General features: G+C 43.6%; 4 protein-coding genes and 1 long non-coding RNA gene across 9 annotated transcripts; 3 read left to right on the top strand and 2 right to left on the bottom strand.

Moving 5' to 3' along the window:
- The first annotated feature begins 2853 nt into the window (after positions 1-2853).
- On the top strand, positions 2854-4458 carry LOC129583400 (uncharacterized). Its single transcript, XR_008689780.1, has 3 exons — positions 2854-2873; positions 4264-4376; positions 4442-4458. It is a non-coding gene; the product is annotated as an uncharacterized LOC129583400 (long non-coding RNA).
- Positions 4459-6241: 1783 nt separating this feature from the next.
- Positions 6242-9543, bottom strand: LOC129583392 (kelch-like protein 41b). 3 transcript variants are annotated; one of them, XM_055475174.1, is made up of 7 exons: positions 9377-9543; positions 8731-8977; positions 8213-8489; positions 7776-8055; positions 6912-7514; positions 6769-6843; positions 6242-6664 (listed from the first exon to the last, which is right to left on the bottom strand). In XM_055475174.1, the coding sequence occupies exons 3-7, from the start codon at positions 8480-8482 to the stop codon at positions 6456-6458; spliced, it is 1437 nt and encodes a 478-aa protein (XP_055331149.1). In that variant the 5' UTR covers positions 8483-8489; positions 8731-8977; positions 9377-9543; the 3' UTR covers positions 6242-6455. The 3 variants fall into 3 exon arrangements, with proteins under 3 accessions (XP_055331149.1, XP_055331147.1, XP_055331148.1); XM_055475172.1 differs by lacking the exon at positions 9377-9543 and having other exon boundaries at positions 8731-9303; XM_055475173.1 differs by lacking the exons at positions 8731-8977; positions 9377-9543 and adding an exon at positions 8566-8585.
- LOC129583393 (kelch-like protein 2) lies at positions 8415-11652 on the top strand. 2 transcript variants are annotated; one of them, XM_055475175.1, is made up of 6 exons: positions 8415-8540; positions 8763-9739; positions 9874-10141; positions 10387-10980; positions 11040-11114; positions 11233-11652. In XM_055475175.1, exons 2-6 carry the CDS (start codon positions 9395-9397, stop codon positions 11439-11441), a joined length of 1491 nt encoding a protein of 496 aa, XP_055331150.1. In that variant the 5' UTR covers positions 8415-8540; positions 8763-9394; the 3' UTR covers positions 11442-11652. The 2 variants fall into 2 exon arrangements, with proteins under 2 accessions (XP_055331150.1, XP_055331151.1); XM_055475176.1 differs by lacking the exon at positions 8415-8540 and having other exon boundaries at positions 8650-9739; positions 10387-10976; positions 11233-11371.
- A 1629-nt stretch (positions 11653-13281) lies between these two features.
- LOC129583397 (uncharacterized) lies at positions 13282-14227 on the bottom strand. Its single transcript, XM_055475184.1, has 3 exons — positions 13797-14227; positions 13574-13735; positions 13282-13493 (listed from the first exon to the last, which is right to left on the bottom strand). The coding sequence occupies exons 1-3, from the start codon at positions 14199-14201 to the stop codon at positions 13371-13373; spliced, it is 690 nt and encodes a 229-aa protein (XP_055331159.1). The 5' UTR covers positions 14202-14227; the 3' UTR covers positions 13282-13370.
- Positions 14228-16137: 1910 nt separating this feature from the next.
- Positions 16138-18046, top strand: LOC129583395 (uncharacterized). Of its 2 annotated transcripts, XM_055475180.1 has the most exons (6): positions 16138-16316; positions 16379-16525; positions 16605-16781; positions 17128-17368; positions 17534-17694; positions 17766-18046. In XM_055475180.1, the coding sequence occupies exons 1-6, from the start codon at positions 16203-16205 to the stop codon at positions 17775-17777; spliced, it is 852 nt and encodes a 283-aa protein (XP_055331155.1). In that variant the 5' UTR covers positions 16138-16202; the 3' UTR covers positions 17778-18046. The 2 variants fall into 2 exon arrangements, with proteins under 2 accessions (XP_055331155.1, XP_055331154.1); XM_055475179.1 differs by having other exon boundaries at positions 17534-18046.
- Positions 18047-18863: the final 817 nt, after the last annotated feature.

The following is an 18863-nucleotide window of genomic DNA, read 5'->3' as shown; positions in this document are numbered from 1 at the left end:
CGGTACAATACTATTGCTTTATGTGAAACGGGTAGCTTTTCTTTCCCCATACAGCAGAATTAACTGTAAACTACTCATGAATCATGTTTAACGTTATTACGGTGAAAAAACACTCGGCGCCCGTTTACTACGGCGCCCGTTTACCAGGCGAATCCGTTTTACGGCGGTGACATGTTTAATTTAATAATGGTATTTTGACAACATATACGTACCTTATCGCAGTTCAAGTTTGGAGTAGAATACTGCCATCCTGCCGAATATTGCTTTTTGAAGTTGTAATTGTATTCCTCCGGTATTCGTGACGTATAAACTGCACATTTGCTGACAGGCACGAAATATGTATTTCTGTGGTGCAAACAGTAATTCCTGGGACGCATTAGAGCGTTAGTCATGAAATTTCTCTTATTAATCATGCAGCAGACGACCTGTGTGATTCTCAATGCTTTGACCTTTTGTCCAGTCTCATCTGGACTACTGTTCTACTTTTGTGGAACGGAGCGTCTGTGTCCTTGCGCGAGAAGCCAGCAGTCGCACACCGGTATGCTGTTCGGGCGACCACGAATTATCCGGGAACACCAGTATCGAGGCTATTTATGATGAACCGATTGGGGATCCTGTTTACCAGATGCCAGATGGAAGCACCAGGAAGCCAAGTGACTGTACAAGAACAGACATCCACGTCCCCAAGTACATCTCAGAAACGGTTGTGTTCTAGGAGAAAAAAAGCCGTACATTTTGCAGCACGGTAGCCGCCCGACCATCAAAACACGCGTGACAACGAAAACTGGAGAAACAAAAAACTGAAACCCTTGCATGGAGACTGGGTAAAATTGTTGGATAATTTTTTCCGCTCTGGCAATGAAATTCTTAATTGTTCTTATTTGGCTTGTTGTCGGTCTGAATGTAGCTCCTGTCCGTCGTATTGTATTGCTAACGGTAAGTAAAGGTCCACAGGATAATCATTGCAAAGAAGCGTTCTTGCAACGTAATCCTGGTGTCCAATATACCAACCTTTCGAGTACAGGATCATCCTGATGAGACAGTATGTATCTCTTACGAGAAAAGTATCTCCGTATGAAACTAACTATTGCACTGGATCGTAAGGTAGGCCTTGAAACTGTATAAAGGAGGAAAACGTTGCCGCACCTCTTTTTTCAGTGGAGCACGCATCGCAGAAGATACCGGAAGCGGGTGATCTGGATTATGGAGAACAGAGACTTTAAACGCTTAACAGCTCGCTTCACACTGATTTAATTAAAAAGACATTCAACTTCTCAACATGCTTCAGTGAGTAATCGAGGAAACCTTTAACTACTCGTGCATCAAGAAATACTGTGTTTGCCATGTTGACAAAGAAATCGCTAACAAATCCAAACATCTGCGAAATTGTGCGTAAAGTGTGCCTCGACTCTTCCGTTTTTTGTCTTTCGCTATTCTTCTTCAATTGAATGCGTTAACTGACGAAAACGTTGCCGCTGTGATTTTCTCCGATGTTGACTTTCTTTTCTTTTCCATAAATTTGATGCTACTTCTGGTTCGCGCTACGCGAAAATGTATAGTTACAGTGCGTCTATTTTGGCTAATAACTCTGGCTATGATAATATTATTACAATTACAACGTCTAATATTTCATTTGTCCCAATTTCCGCCCACTGGGTGAAGGCATGGGCAGGCGTCTATCTATTTTCTTGTTTCGAGGGGGCCATTGGCAATCTGCTGATTTCATACCTGATCTTTTCCAACCGCAGTCTCCGCACTGGATGCGGATTACTGATCGCTCACTGTCTTTTGGCTTATACAATTCTGTGTGGCTTCAACTTTCCTATTGTCGCCACTAGCGTCTACCGGCGACAGATGCTAAACTGGCAAATGGACCCGAAACACTGTAAAATATACCAGTGGATACAGATGGGATGCCGGTTCGTGTCCAACTGGCTTGACCTTTATATCGCCATCAACCGGATGGTGGCATTATGCCTACCGCACCGGTACCGCGGTTTCTCCCACAAACGAACCGAAGTGACGGTTGTCACGGTGTTATGGATTGTGGCGTTCCTCTACGCCGGTTTAGGCTGGTTTGATGTGGGGTTCAGTTTTGTGGTGATCCCTATAGGGACGTGTGCCAGTTTGCCAAACGGACGCTTGGGGACGTTCATTTATTTTACGGGGTTTTATTTCCCGAGTGCAACCACCGCCAGATTATACGTGTTTATCTATGCGATGGTTCTGAGACAACGACATCTTGGGCTGGATGGTGCAGCGGGTGAAGACAGCAGACGCCGCAAACGAATGGTCACCACGAATATGATGTGTGTCTCGTTTCTAATGACCGCGGGCTGCTCAGTAATTTTGCCTGTATTGATCACCATCATTAAAGTTGCCGAAGATGACGTGAATTATCCGTTAGTACTGATTTGGATGGCAGCCACTCAGCTTGTTGGTTTTGCTGTAAATCCTGTAAGTCAAAAAGTAGAAATTTTCAGATTATGGCCTTGCGAAATTCGTAGTCATTACGCATCATGCGTAACAATGAATTACCATTACATGACTGTCATTCTCTTTTAATTACTGCAGCTTGTGTGCTTCGCAATGAAAGCCGATTATCGTTTTACGTTGGCGAGGATACTCCGCTCACTATTTTCAACGCCCAAAGGCAAGCAAGATCACAGTATTTCACCGGCAACTGGAAGCCAACGGAAACATGTTTCCGAGACGGGAGCAAAATTTAATACTCATCTAGCCTTAGTTGTCAGACATATTTAAAGAGATTAGTGATTGCTGAACTAATCGGTGCGTAACAGCAATTTCGCCGTATTTTTAGGAATACAGTCGATTTGTAATCGATGCAGAATGATATCGATGTCGTTGTTGAGGTAGGACATTTTAGGAGTACGTACTCGACGGACTACGACCCTGGGATAAATTTTTAGAAAAATTTTAAGTAACTTCTGCGCTGAAATTGTATGAAATTTCTTGAGCATTAATATTGCAATGCCTTTAGTGGTTGATGCCTCCGTATTCCCTCTAGTATAGACTTCGGAGTTCAACAGCAATGTTATGCCTCTGTAATTATTCTGCTTTTGTAATCGGGCCAAAATACGTATTAGTGTGCCGTTTGATTGGATACTGTATACCGCTTTTTGCGTTAAGCCGGCATGACGCTAATATTAAACAATGAAAAACGAAAACCTGGTTTCTAATGATTTATCCTAAAGATTACTCTATAGGGGATTGATACATTACGCAAATACAAATTCGCAGGAAATCTAAAACCATACAATGCGAAATGCCGATTATTTACTTAACACCATCCGCGTGCGAGTAAGAATTGTAAAACGCCGCATGAAAATTACTTCACCACTATAAAGGTACACGTGTACGTCTGTATACTATTCGCCACTATTCCCTCACTCAGGCAGAAAGAAGCATGAAAACATTCAGTATTAATATCTTAATAACTGAAATAGGAGGACAAAAATATGCAGCGCAACGCTGTACAGTTATTTTCAAGTAACAGCTGAGAGCTAAGAGAGCGTCCATCTGGCGATATGCACAATACGAGTAAGTACATTGAAGGATACAACAAACTCCACAGAGAAGCGTGATAAATTTTTAAAATCTAAAACTGGAATAAATCATCAATTATTGACAAGCAGCGTAGGATGTGCGGTGGATAATCTGTATTAGTTAGCAAATGACCAATGACAAACTCGCCTGCCCGCGCCCCTAATTTTATAAATTTAATGCAAGCGGTTTTGTAGATAAAATTCAGTTGCAACTGCGGGACTTATTTTGTAATTAAACGCTGCACGTACGGATTACGCATTACCGGCTAGCATTGATCCGTTCAACACTGGGATAAATTGCATGAATGTACCTAACACGTTTCTTCCGTTTTCCTCGAGCAAATAAGTCAGATTAGGGCGACGACGGTTGACGGTTATGCTTTCTAATTAACAAGACTCCACGGGTGTGGTGCTGTGCGCGGAAACAACGATAGTTTAGCGTACGGCGGATGTTTTTGCATCCACCGCGGTTGGTGGCACTGGTACACATATTAGCACTGACTTCTCCGATAATAGGAAATGCAGTTTCTCGTCCGGCGCCCGTCATCCTTTGACAAAGTATCCGTCGCCACATATTACAGGCCTAGGTCGACTGACAAGCAGATATCCAAAAGGTCGTGGCCGTCTCTAAACATCGGAATTAGTCTGTACCGAGTGGGTGTTCTCCCTATTCTCAGTATTCTGCATCTTGTCGCAGGTCAATTGTGCATGGAAGTAATCCTGATTAAAACAGCTTATCGTGCTGGTTAAGTATGGTAGCATGCGTCTTTGCAACAACCGGCTTCCAGTGGAGGAGTAAGGGTTTATACGGTATGTAAGGCATTCTTCGCTTTGCACGACACAATGAAATGTTTTAATAATAATCATCTATTCAGTCCCAGCATTCTTTCCCCTCGTGCAAGGTCGAAAGGTCATCCCAGCGCAACATGTACTTATAGCAGAAACGTTACACCGTTTTATTCATCATGATGGGTTTTCCAGCATTCCTAATACAGCATACGATTGTTGTCTGTTTGACGCTGAGACTCTGTTCAAGACAACGTCTGACACAGAGTAATTGCCATTATAAAAATGTCTTCACGCTGTGTGGCTAATAGTTCTTGTTTCAACATCACGTCGAACAAATCTCTTGGTTATATCCCCGAGAAATCGGTGAAACTATGGACTGCAGTCTATTTATTTGGTTCCTTCGAAGGCGCGATAGGAAATCTTCTCATTGCGTGCCTCATCTTTTCCAATCGGAATCTGCGCAGTGGATGCGGATTACTAATCGCCCATTGCCTTGTATCATACGCGCTATTGTGCGGTTTCAGTTTTCCCATCGTCGCCACCAGTTTATACCGTAAACAGATCTTACACTGGTCCATCGACACGAAATACTGCAAACTGTATCAGTGGATCCAGCTGGCGCTGCGATTTGCGTCCAACTGGTTTGACCTTTACATTGCGGTTAACCGCACGGTGGCGCTGTGTTTTCCGCACCGATACCGGCGATTTTCCAGCAAACGCAGTGAAATAATAATGGTGACCTTATTATGGAGTGCAGCCTTTCTATATGCCGGTTTGGGTTGGTTTAACGTGGGAGTTGTGTTTTTCATGCTTCCGATAGGTACGTGTGCCACGGCGCCCAGCGGACGCTTTGGAACGTTCATGTTTTATACGGGATTTTATATACCCAGTGCTGCCACGGCTGCTTTGTACGTTATCATCTACGGAGATATTTTAAGGAAAAGACGACATATTGGGTTAGAACGATCAGTTGGTGATCAGCAGAATAACAGGCGTTACAGACGGATGGTCACCACCAACATGATGTGTTTATCGTTTATACTGATTGCTGGCTGCTCGATGCTCTTACCGGTATTGATTACAATCATCCGGGTGGCGCCCGATGATGTAGACTTCCCTTTAATTCTCATTTGGATGGCAGCCGGTCAGCTGTTCGGATACGCTGTGAATCCGGTAAATCGAAATTTAATATATGTTCTTATAATAATAACAAAATTTTACCGCTTTTCGATGTTTTAGCTGATTTGCTTTGCGATGAAGGGCGACTACCGGCTGGCTTTGGCCAAACTTGTCCGCTACCGACTGGGTACCTGGAAATCCGGACAAGTCCATAGCTTACTGATACCGGGAACGTTTAGCGATCGGAAATACATAACCAATACGGGGACGAAGTATAACACTGAGATAGCATTGGCTGTCAGGCATATGTGAGGCCTCAGGCAATCCCCTCAACTGCGAAAGTTGGCTGTTTGGTGATTGTCACGATTCAGAAACCGTTAAAGTGTACTCTACAGTAGTCACCTAGTGTTCGCCGGTAATGGTGCCACAACCTTATAGTCGAAATTTTATATTTTTTCGATATCAAGGTATTTTTAGCGGTGGTCGCGCAATACTCGTACTGCATAATTATTATAATAATGACTGTTACCTACGTATTTTGTTGACCCTATAATGTCCTTATTTAAACTGAAAACAAAACAAATTAGATTAGAAATAAACCGGATTTCCGATTAAAAATGTCGAAAACGCGTAAAACTGTCGAAAATATTTCTGCAGTGCTTCTACACTTGCACATTAAATTAGCGAAATAATCACGAAGCACACTAAATTTCGTGAATTGCATTTATATACGCGAGGGAACGAGTATAAGATCAATCTGGAGAAAACTTGTTATTCCAGTTATTTACTGAAACACGGCTGACAAATTTGGTCTACAAAAGATCCTCCGAACGATATTTAAATTCATGGTAAAATCTCTGGAGCAGAAACGAATAACCTAGAATAATGGTCTTAGCATCTGGGAAATCTTCACCCAAAACATCCAAAATGCCACCAAATTAGAGACAAAACTCATAAAAAAACGAGGACGGAAAAGCAACGTCAAGCTGACTTCAGTTTCATCTTTACGCAGCCGAAACCAAAGTTGCCAGACGATAGCCGGCATTCATGAAGCTTCCAACAATCCGCATCGGGGTCGTATACTTCGATGGTGTCCCTTTCAACACCTTTCGGTCCCGCCCCACCCAGAACGAAGAGTTTCCCGTCAAGAGATATACACCCCGGCAACCAGCGCGGTTGGACCAAATCCCCTGTCATGGCAAAACATGGCACTGACAACACGATTTTCATTTGAACACCTATTGCCGCAGACGTGCAGGGCTTCTCCAAGTATTTACAACGGATATACACCTACCTTTCCTCTGCCACTGATTGGTGACGGGGTTGTAAGCCTCCACGAGCGCAGAGTACTGGTCGTTTAATTCTCCACCTACACAATGTACCGAAGGAATTACCTGAGGAATTAAACTCTGTCATGATGCTCAGCAATACTCGTACCGACAACGTAAATCAGCCCGCTGGGCGCCACACACGCAGCGCAACCGTAACGTGCAGTGGGCATGTCGGCCAGTCGCGCCCAGTTATCTGCTTCGGGGTCGTAGGCCAGCGCCAAACTGCTACCGTTTCCCTCTTCGATTTCCCCACCGAATGCGTACAACTTCCCGTTCCATGTCACTATCTCCAAGCCCATAACACCAACAGGCAGAGCGGCTACCGCACTCCAGGAATTGCTTTTGAAATCATATGCTTCCACGGACGACACTGGGTCACCAAAAGGTATATAGCCACCGGCCGCATAAACGCGACCATTCAGGGCAGCCAAACCTTCTGAGTGGCGCAGTGTCTGCATGTCGGCCACGGGCGGTCCCCACTTGCCACGCAGGCCCGTGTAGCGGCTGTTGCGTTTAACGGTCTTTAAACCACGCATGCTGGAGATCATCATCCAACGATCGTCCATCATAACTGCATTCAAGCAATCCGCGAACATATCCAATTCTTTCAGGCGCCATACTGCCGGGATCAACGGATTGAAAACCTCCACCGTAGCTCCATCCTCATTATCATCGCCACCGCCCACACAGACGATCACTTCCTGCGCACCTGACACCAATAAAACTACATTAACTGGCATTCCTCCATAATTTCCATTATATGTTTGTATCGGCTTAACATGAATTCGAAGCTTATATCGACCAAAACAATGCATTTTCGGAGTGTAAATTAACCTGACCAGCGAATTCACCGTCTATAGCGTTCTCCGTCCTGACTCAGGATAATAAAAGTCAAACTATCTGCTATATGAGAAACCAGGTCGGGCAAACCAAATATAATTACCACTTTAACCAACTGAGTCACCCATACCGAAAGAAGGCCGCGGGGTGGTGTTCAGTGTCATTCCGCCGGTCCATTCACCGAACATTCCGGACGGACACGGTGGCATGCCCGTCGGTGCACCAGCCAGGGCCTCATCGTACTCCTGTCGAGACGGGACGCTCAGGAAGATAGCGCGAACACTATGCAGGACTGTGGGCACGTGCGCCAACCGTCGGGCGCGGTCGTAATCCAACCAGCGCAGCACAGCTTCCAATACCTCATCCTCACTGAAGACTTCCACTTCATCCGATGCGATCAGCGCAGTCAGCTGCAAACAAATAAAATGTGCAATGTAAGAGCACTGTTTCATTAGCGTCAGCTTATTGTCGCTGAGAAAACCGCCACGGTCATTGTGCTGACTCTCACTGACAAAACCGCATATGATCTGCTACGCTGTAATATCGCCCAGTAAGTAGACTCGGCACCTGTTGCGCGTCCATCTGCAGGAAGTCCTGGCTTTGCGCCAAGCGCAGGAAATTTGGATGGATTAAGGCCAGCGCTGTGTGAGACAGACGGGGATTGTGGTGCTGAGAAGCCAGAGCGTGGACGGTCAGACAGTTGGACAGGCTCATGTGCTTCTCCAAGTATGCCCAGCAGAGTCTGGCCACTGGAGTCATTTGCAGAAACTGCGCAGCAATCAACACGGGCACCACGTTGTCATCGCTGAGGCTCAGATCCATCGTGTAGGCATACATTACCAACCTGCACAGCGAGTTAAGTTTGATCATGTTTGGCCATAAATTAAACAGGAAGGTAAGATAAACTTAAACAGTCATACAGAACCATCTGTAGTGTGGTGTTGGCGAAGGAGCAAGCGGCAAATCTGCAGCGTCATCAATCATTTCACGACTCGCACTGCTAAAGTTCCAATTCCAGTTCATGACTGCTCGGACAGCTTGTTCAGCCGAATTAATATCATGTTACGCTGTTTACCATTACTCACTCGTTCAACGTGCGGTTATCGATGTTTCGTAGCTGGAATTCTGGCTCGGATGACTCTTTCCAGTTGTGAGTAAAGATGGCGCGAAAATAGGGGCTCTGCACGCTGAGCACACTACGATGGCACGGAATGCCCACCGAGGATTCGCCGTTGCCTTTCAAGACAACATCACAGAAGGCGCCCGTCGACTGCAGATCCCGCAGTCCGCGTAGAAATTCCACAGCGTCAGCGGGACATTCAGGAAGAGGATCTGTAAAACTGTTCGGCTTCGACATCGCGTAGGAAATAAGGATGATAAAGAGTCAGTCAGTCCCAAACGGAATATTCAGGGAAGCGCAGCTAATGATTGAGCTGTCTAATGGCTAACAAAAACTAACAGAAAGTAGATTATCAATTAAAAGTCAGGAAGGTCTTTAAGTTTTAAGTTTTAACTTTTAACGATAAGAAGCTGGTTCTAAAATCGTAACAAGTCGATATTTTACACTTTACAGTGCATGGTATACGAGGCAAAGGCAAAGTGGCAAAAGTGTGCTGCTGTATGATACGAGTACTGTACAGTACTTTTAAATTAATAAGTATAGAATAAGATAATTATTATGATTGTACGACGTTTGTCTGGGCGTCTTCCTGATCGCAAAAAAAATGGTACCATGAATGGTAAATCGTGATGGCTGGAGCGGAGCTGACTTGTCACATTTCCCAGTGCAAACTGTTAATTACAGTCGTTCTATGTAGGTTAGTAAAATATGCCTATACCCTGGATCTAAGCCTGAACGAAAACAACGTGGAAGTCATACTGATTGCCGCGGAGTTTCTGCAGATGACTACGGTTGCCAAGAAGTGTTGGAAATTCGTTGAAGAGCACATGAGCCTGTCCAACTGCCTGCTGGTCTATGCTCTGGCTTCTAATCACGCTAATCCATATCTGGCCGAGAAAGCCTTGACTATCATCCATCCTCATTTCCTGCGCTTGGCGCACAGCCAGGATTTCCTGCAGATGGACGCGCAACAGGTGCGGAGTTTGATTAAATGGGAGAAATCCGGTGTAGAACATGTGTGGTCTTCCTATGACGCAGTTTACTCAGCGACATTATGCTAGCTGTAATGAGATAATGTTTTTAAATTGTACAGGTTTTTTTGTTGCAGCTAAATGCCCTGATCGCATCCGATGACGTGGAGGTGTTTAGTGAGGATGAAGTGTGGGAGGCGGTGCTGCGCTGGTTGGATTACGGCCGTCCCGAGCGACTGACTCACCTACACACGGTCCTGCAGAGTGTCCGCGTTTCTTCTTTGACGGACCAGTGTCGACAGGAGTATGTTGGGACCTTGGCCAGTGTGCCGACGGAAATGCCACCGCCCCCGTCCGGATTGGCTGGCATGTCAACGCAGAACACCACACCGCGACATTCATTCGGTAAGAGTCACTGAAGCGGTACAAAGTTGTACGATCTGGCTTCTTGTGAAGCCGATGGTTAGTATATTTAGACTTGAGACAGGCGCAGTACGTTTTTCATGATTATTTCATTGCTTGGGACTTGGACTGCTTAGTTTGATCGACCTGAGCCTGGTTTTACTCTCTACGTCTAATGGACATTATGGACTTTGTTGTGGAACAAATATAAGTTAATATTGTTTTTCTGGCGTCATGTGCGCGGGAAGTGTTAGTCTGCTTGGGCGGTGGGGATAAGAATGAGAAAGGAGCTGCGGTCGAGATCTTCTGCCCGTCAATCCCGGCAGTGTGGCGTCTGAAGGAGTTTCCACTGCGCCAGGACTGCTTGGGGGCAGTGATGTTGGACGATCGTTGGATGATGATCTCCAGCAAGTATGACTTCAAGACCATCGAAGTCGACAACCGATACACAGGCCTGCGTGAGGAGTGGGGACCGCCGGTGGCCGACATGCAGACACCGCGCCATTCGGCAGGTTTGGCTGTCCTGAACGGTCGCGTTTATGTGGCCGGCGGCTGTACACCTGGGTCTGGCGAAGAACTGTCGTCCGTGGAAGCCTATGATTTCAGGAGCAATTCCTGGAGTGCGGTGGCCTCTCTACCCGTTGCTCTGAGGGGCTTGCATATGATGGGACATAGCGGGCTGTTGTACGCAGTCGGTGGTGTAGACAAGAAGGGACGCGCTAGCAGCTTGGTGTTCGCCTACAGCCCTGCAGTTAACGCTTGGAGACGACTGGCCGATATGCCCACTCCACGTTACAGCTGCTCTGCATGTCTGGCGCCCAGCGGGCTGATTTACGTAGTTGGTACCTCAATGAATGAACTTAATTAGTTCTAGCAATTAGTTCTTACTGTATTTGTGTAGGTGGAGAAATGGACGACGAAGACCTCGTGGACGTAGAGGCCTACAACCCCGTAACCAATCAATGGCAGAAGAAAGGTTTGTGTTTTCGTATTACATTGTACGCAATGGTCGTATACGGGTACGGGGTATGATTCTGGATTTACATGAAAATCGTTTGCATGGGAATCGGCCCGTAGTATTTTTGCTAATACAGGCGATCTGGTTTATCCGCGCTGGCGTCCGGGATTTGGCTGCGTGGACGGGAAGCTGTACGTTCTCGGTGGCATTGGACCGATCGGTGCTGAGAATGAGACCATTGAAGTGTACGACGCCGATGCGGATCGTTGGGAGCTACATCAATGCCGGCTGCCATCCTGCAATTTTGGCTTCGGCTGTGTACAGATGAAACTTAAACGGCCTTGACAGTGCTTTACCGGGATGAATGTGTACGCCGCATTACGTATGGAACGTTGGACGGGGGAAGGGGATAGATAATCATGCAGTTTTATTTTTTTCATATTCGTTGACATTTTGCTCTCGTTGTGTTGGAAGTTGTATGTTGAGAAGTTGTCAAGGCCATAATTTCTAGCGGTTTAAAATGATGTACTGTGTTTATTTCTAATTCTTATTAGAAATAAACATTATAATAATAATTATTAAAAGGTGAAATGTCGCTCGGATGACCACATCTGTCTCAACAAATTACAGTATTGTGCGAATTTTGCTTCACAGATCGATGTCGTTAGGTGCCGCATTCTAAAGTACTGTACTACTATTTTCACGCATATTGACTAGGTAATTTGCATGCTTTTAGGCAAAAAAGCTGTTTTCGGCAGTCTCACATGTGAAAGATAAAAGGATCAGCTACCAAGGTAACTCTGTGTATTAGTGTGTACACATAGAGATGGGCAAACTAAAACTGACTAAACTAAACTAAAACTCGGTTAAAAGTTTTAGTTGCTAAAACTGACTTGGTTAAACCTTTTAGTCAACTAAACGCTGGCGACTAAATTTCTTAGCGGTTAACCACGAGTTGGTTAAAATTTTTAACCGGTTAACCAAGGTTAACCGAGACTAAAGTTAAATTTTTCGGTTTTCAAATCAAGTGTAATTTACTGCGTCCAAGCTATTGTCATTTGTAAAAATATATTGCTCATTTCGCCGTACGCCTATGGTTGCCGAGCCAGACGAGCTTAAACTTTACAGAACACGTATATAAACAGTCATTTAATTGCGGCTCACTCAGACACTGGAATAATATAGCCGTAAATCAAGATGCATTACACACCTCCTGGTACTGCTGCAGTCGTCCGTCCGTAGTTTCGCTATTTGATCATACTTGAGGCGATTATTAGGGGAAGGGAAGGAGTGTAATGCACCAATGAATTTATTTTGTATATTTGGGCTTAGTCTGCTAGGGCCCTAACCAAACAATTTTGGTTAACCGGTTAACCGTGGAAATTTAGTAACTAAAATCAACTTGACTAAAATATTTAGTCACTAAAAAGCTTCTTACTAAATTTTTTAGTTACCAAAGTTTGCTAAACTAATTTTTTTAGTTTTGGTCAGGTTAACCGAAGTTAACCGTTAATTAGTCGACTAATTTTAGTACTGAGTACAGGGAAGGAGTGTAATGCACCAATGAATTTATTTTGTATATTTGGGCTTAGTCTGCTAGGGCCCTAACCAAATAATTTTGGTTAACCTGTTAACCGTGGAAATTTAGTAACTAAAATCAACTTGACTAAAATATTTAGTCACTAAAAAGCTTCTTACTAAATTTTTTAGTTACCAAAGTTTGCTAAACTAATTTTTTTAGTTTTGGTCAGGTTAACCGAAGTTAACCGTTAATTAGTCGACTAATTTTAGTTTGCCCATCTCTATGTACACATATTCGCTTTGCGACTGTCGCTGCGCGCATAGATAAATCAACGCTGGTCAACCTAATTAAAATTATGGATTTTTTGACGTTCGTGTAACAGCTTGTAATTTTGTATTTGAATAGAAATATACAATACAACTTCAAGACCAAACTACTCGATGCGATAGCCTACTAGCAGCTTTGTTTAGGCCTTGCCAAAGCGTGTGCATAGTGCTAGCGTAGAATTACGAAATCTCTGCCCTCTTTCGATCGCATACAGTAAATTTAATGTAATGCAAAATAACGATTGCATTATTTAACACATTTTGTAAATAATATCGTACAACAGTAAGTCAGATAGCATAGCGCGGAGAAACGGTCATATTATCACCGCTCTGAAAAGTGAAAACTTTTTCGTGAAGTACTTTGTACATGGACAGTTAACAGTTATCCTTTATACGGGGAGAGACAGTACTTTTGTACATTTTGTTCTACTTTGTTACGTTATGAATTTGATCGAATACAGACACAGCGGCGGTGGTATCGGTAGGTGAGCCGAAATCTTTTTGCAATTGAAACAGCAAAAGCTGGTAAGTGATATAAGTTCCGGATATCTGTAAAACGTTCAAAGATGTTGTGAACTGGTGTTTATACCCCACAGAGATTCAACAAAAGAGACGGCATAATCGCTTACAGTCAACACAGCCGAAGCGTCAATGGTAAACAAGCCTCCGCACGTAAAGCCGATATGGTTACCGGTAAGCTTATTCAAAAATACCGACAGACTAGGAATTTCTCCCGACTGCTTCAACCTGGGAATATTCAGCTTGTACAGCAACTGCAGAATGGAGTGAGCCTACAACAGCAAAACCGAATAATGGGAAACGCCCTTAAACTGACTCGACGCACATTCTCACCGCTCTGTTGACCTTTATCCCGATGACGGTACTGATGCACACTTGACCAAAATGGAAGGAGAACCAGAAAAATTCATTAAAGGCGATAAGAGCGGTAAACCGTCCGTGCGTCAAAAAATCCGACACGGTAAACACGAGCATGAACATTTCTAGTACACTCGCAAAAATGCCGACTAAAACAACTGGTGCGAATATCTCATCGATCATCTCAATCAGAACACACAGCTTTTCGTGAGCTTGCCGGTACCACTCCACTGACCGATGAATAATTTCGCCATCTGAGGTAATATGCCTTTGCAAATGCTTATATAGACTGTCAAATTCGGCACAAACGCAGTCACCCAACAGTGCAAAGAGCATTAGCGGAAGGATGTAAACAAAACTCGCAACAAAATGTCCAGCCATACAAATGACAATATTGATGGTCTTCAGAGCAGAACCGTCCATTCCAGCAAATAACATGTGCCGCTGCGCATCGAATGTCCCATTGTCGATCAGTACAGCCGACCAAATACTTTGCACATTGAGTAGGGTAAAAATAATTGCCGCTATAACAATCCAGTTTCGTTTGCGTGGCAGTTGTGTAGCAAGGTTTGCGTCGCTCGAGCTAAAACGCAGTACTTCCCATTGGATGTACAGTTTGTCGAAACATTTGGTTTGGCATGAATTAATCAACATAATGTGCCAGGAAACAACTTGAATGAACCAGATGAGAAATGTCAATGTTAACACGAAACCGGATAGATTGCTGCCGCTTAGTGGATTCCCCATTTCGCGCAGTAAACTTTGAAAATTCCACAAATATTTTCCAAAGTAGACAATCAGTATGGTCACTGCCGTCCAATTCCAGTAGCGACTGATGTTGCATTTGCGAGGTTTTTCCTTCACTGACGAGCTGTCTTCCAGTAACTTGGGGCTTGCAACGTTGTCTTTAAAAAAATCATCAGTATGGTAAAAACAGCCACCTATACTCATAAGAAGAAGCAGGGGACGGCAAAGGTCAACTAGGTGATGTTTCACTGACGTAGAAGCGGCCATCTTTTATATAAGTGTATTAATTACAGCGCGCACAGAACTTACAGCAACACAGTATACAGACTGTATATGTAATGTCTGTTAATAACCAAACTGTCTTTTGAGGTCACCACATCGCAATGATCACATTATTAAACACTCACGTCCCACTAACAACAAAACAAACGAAAAGAGATGAGTATCCAAACATGCTGATGCTGCAGTCTGTAAACAAGATGCGGAATTGCTATCGTGCAGAATTACATAATCCCGATCCCTTTGGATATAGGAATTTCATTGTGGATTTGTGCTTTGTTACCAACCATCATACCCGGCTTTACCGAACGAGTAATACAGACTTAAACAAATGTTTATTTTCGTGTCACGGTTGCTTTTATGCGGCCAGACTTTTTGTCAAACTCCCACCCGTTTACGGCCAGCTACATAAATTCGCTTGAGAAAAGCACTGGTAATTCGCAAACAGGTGGCTCGCTAACTTGTTTATTAACAACTTTAACGTCGTTCCACGACGATGTAGCCTCAGAAAATTGTTTAACTGAAACCATTTACGCCCATCATTATCAAAACAATGGCTGCATAAAATTAAGTACGGTTGTAAGGAATTCTGTAGCGTAAACGAATTCTGCTGCCGGCTTAGTTGAAATAGTAAACTATATATACAAGCCATATATATCTATATATCGTAGATATAACCCGGGACTCGTTTTTTGTTAACGTATGCCGCATTACACTGGACATTGTACATTTGTATTATATAATTTGTACGTACTTTCTGCTGTACTTGTACAAAGTGCAGTGCATGATTGTCACGAGCTGATATATTTAATGTGGCTAAATGCATTAGCAAATACATTTAATTAAGTCATAAAGCTTACAACCTTGAAAATGAACGTGCAGAAGTACAGTCGTGTTCCCTAACGTACGTAGGTGTACTCGTACCTTGTATGTTGATCGGTCACGATCGCCAAGCAAACCCGGCTTCTCGCAACCTGGTTTTTGTCATTAAATCAGCATAAATGCGGTTTCGAACGTAAATCTGTCCCCACTTCAATTTCGGTAACACGTGAATCAATTGACGTTTGAAGTTTTCAGTTAACTGCACAAAGCGCGGCGTATGTACCGGAAGTCGTTTTCACTTCTTAGAAAAACCGGAACCTGTAAGATGCCCCATCAGCATTACTGCACCGATTTCCGTCGCGCACGTTATATCGTGGCCTACTTCACGTTTTCTGCTGAATCTCCAGAAATCTCACGAGAAATGCTTTAAGAACCCCAAATGTAGTTGCACATGGCGTATTGGCGGTTACTATTACATAGTTTAGCAATCTCTTATACCATTTTCTTAAGATTTACACTTTCCTACTAGCCACAATGTCGCGGAATATTCTGTTTGCTTTACTATGCGTGACAATTGTTAGTACCGGCTTTGCCCAGTTTACGTCCATATATCCGATTGACAAGAAGCTGAAGATCGTTACTGTGGAGGTAGCAAAATAATCTCAATACAAACTGGCTTGAGTTTTGCAGCGCACGATATATTCTTGCAGATTCCATACCTATTCAACAAGGATAAAACAGGATTTATACCGAATCTCCTGAAACGTTTCGCGCAATATGGAGCATTAAATCTGGATCTGGATAATATTACTTTTGCTCATGACTTCACCGAAGCGAAAAACTGGATTATGGATCGAGTATGTACCTTTATTTTAACCACAGCCTGCTGATAATAACTAATCTGCTGCAATCTTTTTATATGCATATATTATGCAGAAATACAATCTCGACATTTTTGCGGCGGCTGTGGAAAATGACGGCGTTTTCAGTGGCGATCTACATTTCACATATCCGATTTGGGGCTCTCATGTTATACAAGTGAGGAATAAGAAAAAGATGGATGTCACCACGGTATCCGTTCTCAGCACCACACCAACGCAACAAACAATGCAGGTACGTTGCACTTTCATGCCTAAATCACGTCACATAGGTAGACTTTTAGCAGTGATGCAGCATGACCTTTATGAAAAACTAGTAGTAGAGTATTAACCTTTTTATACGAAAATCAGCGCGATGCAGTGTTATATTTGTACCGTACGTTATCTATAACGATGACTAAGCCTATTTGCCGATGACGGCCTTGAGCCTATTTGCCGGTAATTGTAGCACGCTATTTGCCGTTGTTTTTTTGATTACCTAATAATACGTTGTACCACAGGTGAATAAAGAGAGGACTAGCAGCAATATGGTGCCACAGGCACAGCGGTAATTGCTGAAATTATTATTTTTGTTTAAATAGGCGCAACCAGGAAATTATCCAGTATCCGGTCAGTTAGGACCGCCACAAGGTGACAGTGCGCAGCCCGGAACACTGGCTGATGCACTGAAAGCCGTTCAGGATGGCAAAACGACTCTGGTCGGACGAACGCCCGTTGTTGACACAGCCATAAGAGATCCGAAGTACCCGGATTTGTTTCTGGACACTATGCAGGGCGCGTCCACTCCACTGCCGGTTTTCTCCAGTTTTGCGGTGAAAAGCGGTACGTGAAACAATGAGAAAACCGCTCGAAAGCAGTCGATATGTCTTAAGTTTTATAAAAAGAAATACATCGCTTCTCTCTCGTAAGATGATTATAATCATGATACGCATTACTACTTTCTTACCAAAGCGCTCAAAAATCATGGCTGATTTTTGCTACATACAGCTCCGGAAACCATGGCGCGTCTCAATGCTGCCATTGTGGCCATGCGGGCAACTAAAGAAACGGAGGCGTTATTTAACGCGACATTCACTCCTTCGCCGTTCATTGAGCCTCCAGCGGATTTTATTCCCACTTTCAATACGACGTCCACGCCCAATTCCACGGTAACGCCCCTATTGGTCTTCCTGCGTCAGCATGGGTACGATTTATTCTGACGATCCTGTCGTGTATTTAGAGCTCCAGCTAGCTGATCCATGGATTTGCTGACCCTTCAGCTTATCTGCATTTGCCGCCGATATGCAGCTTAATTCGGTTTTGGGTATTTCTAACTTGCTATTAAAATTGTATTGCAATATCACGAAGCGTTTATGTACTAGTTGTTCGCAAAAGTCTTCTAGTGATTTTATACTGTTTAGTATTTTATTATGACTAGAACAACTTGACTTGGGTGCTTCATATAACAATACAAATCAGAAAATATTGTGACGGAAAATTTGATAAAATCGTGTTTAATCTTCGCGAGAGGCAAAGTACAACTCAAACAGACTGATTTCTAAGTTTTTGTCCAAGAAACAAACACTACTCGGTATGAGTTTGCGTATGCATACAATTGTATATACTTGTTCATAACAGAAGTAACATCGCATTATGGAGTTTATCATGACTCATGATGTACATTCTAAATACAGCGCAAATGCACAATTATTAATTACGTGCCCGGTTCGATTTCGTAAAAAGGCATTCATGGATTACATGTGCCGAGCACCGTCAAAATACAAAGCCAGGACGGATGTGTTTTAATTGTAACAATTTCGTTGTAATTTTACGTAGTCTACGTACTCCAGACGTACCAATTAACGTCAAACATTGCGCGATAACTCTACTTAAACATACTGTCGCCGTCACGTCTCGGGTCTGCGCAACACACGTCAAAAAAGTGCTACCTGGCGAACCGGGGTGGAGTGTGGCATTTGGAGGACCACCAGAATATTATTGTTTTGCTGAATTGTAATAGATCTATAATTGAAATATGTTCAGAAATAACCCTAACTGAAATTGTTATGGCTATTGTTCGCCATGCGGCTCCACGCACTTATATGCCTAACGCGACCTGTAAGTGCATCTTACGAGTCAAACAATCCGACGGTAACCCACAGTCCCACACTGGCACAACAGGAAATCCATTAGCGTCTAGTACGTCAAAAGCTCAGCAGGTGTCCCTTCCATTGAACAACATGGATATCAAGTTTGAACCCGTTTTTACACGGTACTTTTAGACGTAGGTTATAACGCGCACGAGATGATTATAAAGAACATTAAATGGGACAATTTC

Source organism: Paramacrobiotus metropolitanus, unplaced genomic scaffold (genome assembly GCF_019649055.1).
Source record: "Paramacrobiotus metropolitanus isolate TYO unplaced genomic scaffold, Prichtersi_v1.0 Parri_scaffold0000010, whole genome shotgun sequence".
Taxonomy (NCBI): Eukaryota; Metazoa; Tardigrada; class Eutardigrada; order Parachela; family Macrobiotidae; genus Paramacrobiotus; species Paramacrobiotus metropolitanus.
Note: the sequence above shows the minus strand (reverse complement) of the source record. Positions and strands in the feature narration are given on the sequence as shown.